The sequence below is a fragment of the Dinoponera quadriceps genome, unplaced genomic scaffold, assembly GCF_001313825.1.
Source record: "Dinoponera quadriceps isolate SergipeBrazil2010 unplaced genomic scaffold, ASM131382v1 scaffold11144, whole genome shotgun sequence".
In the NCBI taxonomy this organism is placed as follows: domain Eukaryota; kingdom Metazoa; phylum Arthropoda; class Insecta; order Hymenoptera; family Formicidae; genus Dinoponera; species Dinoponera quadriceps.
The window spans coordinates 1-1,103 of record NW_014564920.1 but is presented as its reverse complement, the minus strand read 5'-3'; the positions used below and the strand labels follow the sequence as shown (position 1 = coordinate 1,103).

Sequence of the window (1,103 nt, the reverse complement as noted above, 5' to 3'; positions counted from 1 at the left end):
CGGCAATTAAGTTTTCGGCGAAAATGCTTTGGCTATGAAAATTTGGTTTGGCAATCCTTGCCTCGGCACCGTACCGTCCATCCCATTTTATCAACAGTTTCACATCTACATGATTGCGTACATTTTCCATCTATTTTCTAAATACAGCATTGTTCATTAATTTATACAAATTTTTCTCGAAATTATTCGTCGCTTGTGTTCTAAACTGTGTATTTAGTTCGATGTAATCGCGGAGCCACGGAGATTGAGCGAATTGGAGTATACGGTGTATCTTTGTAATGCGAAGACCGTGACGCGTGCTGCAGGTTACGATAATGAATAACATAACGCTGCTTATTGTATAATGTTGTCAATAACTTATCCTGTCTTTTACCGGGTGGTTTGGCGCGCGTTGGACAAAACGGTAGGTCAGCGTGAGCGTCGTGCAAATGTTGCGTATATTCCAGATCGACCTCGAGAATATAACCTATGTGTGAATCGACAGCGATTGAAGATACATCAAATGTTGAAACATCTGTGACCCATTGAAATTCGGCGTGAGGCAGCGGTTGACACATTGCCCAACCGTACAGATTGTTCACGTCAAAGTACATCAAATACGACGATGGTTTCGATGGATCGTAAGACTGCATGTACCTGTTATTGGCCTGTACGTATCTACTGGAACATTGACTGAGACCGCCGCGTATACCACGTTCGATGAACATGACCATATCGATATCAGTGAGCAATTCAAAATTTATGCCGGTATGTTTTAACATAGCATCCCAAGTGAAACCCGGTAAAGTATAATAATGTGCAGGATCTAATCCGTAACTTTTGATGCAACTATCCCGGAAATTTTCAAAAATATCGGCTAATAATAAGACATCAGTCTTCAGATATAAATCGCTGTATTCACCTAAGGTTTTAATAGAGAATCGTTGCCAGACGTTCGCAGCGTGCGCGTAATCGCTCTCTGATACCGTATTACCCGTCAACGAATTATAAAACGATTCTCGCGGTGGTAAACACGGGTCCTGTAACTTGTCCGTGCAATCAAGGTATTCATATAGAAAAACACCCTTTTGCGTCAATAAATCGAAATCGGATATATTTGAAAA

At 41.1% G+C, this 1,103-nt stretch overlaps 1 protein-coding gene across 1 annotated transcript; it reads right to left on the bottom strand.

Moving 5' to 3' along the window:
• Positions 1-264: 264 nt before the first annotated feature.
• LOC106751321 lies at positions 265-896 on the bottom strand (the record flags this gene model as incomplete). Its single annotated transcript, XM_014632203.1, has 1 exon — positions 265-896. A coding segment is annotated over exon 1 (497 nt), but the record flags the coding sequence as incomplete, so codon positions are not given.
• Between the last annotated feature and the right edge of the window lie 207 nt (positions 897-1,103).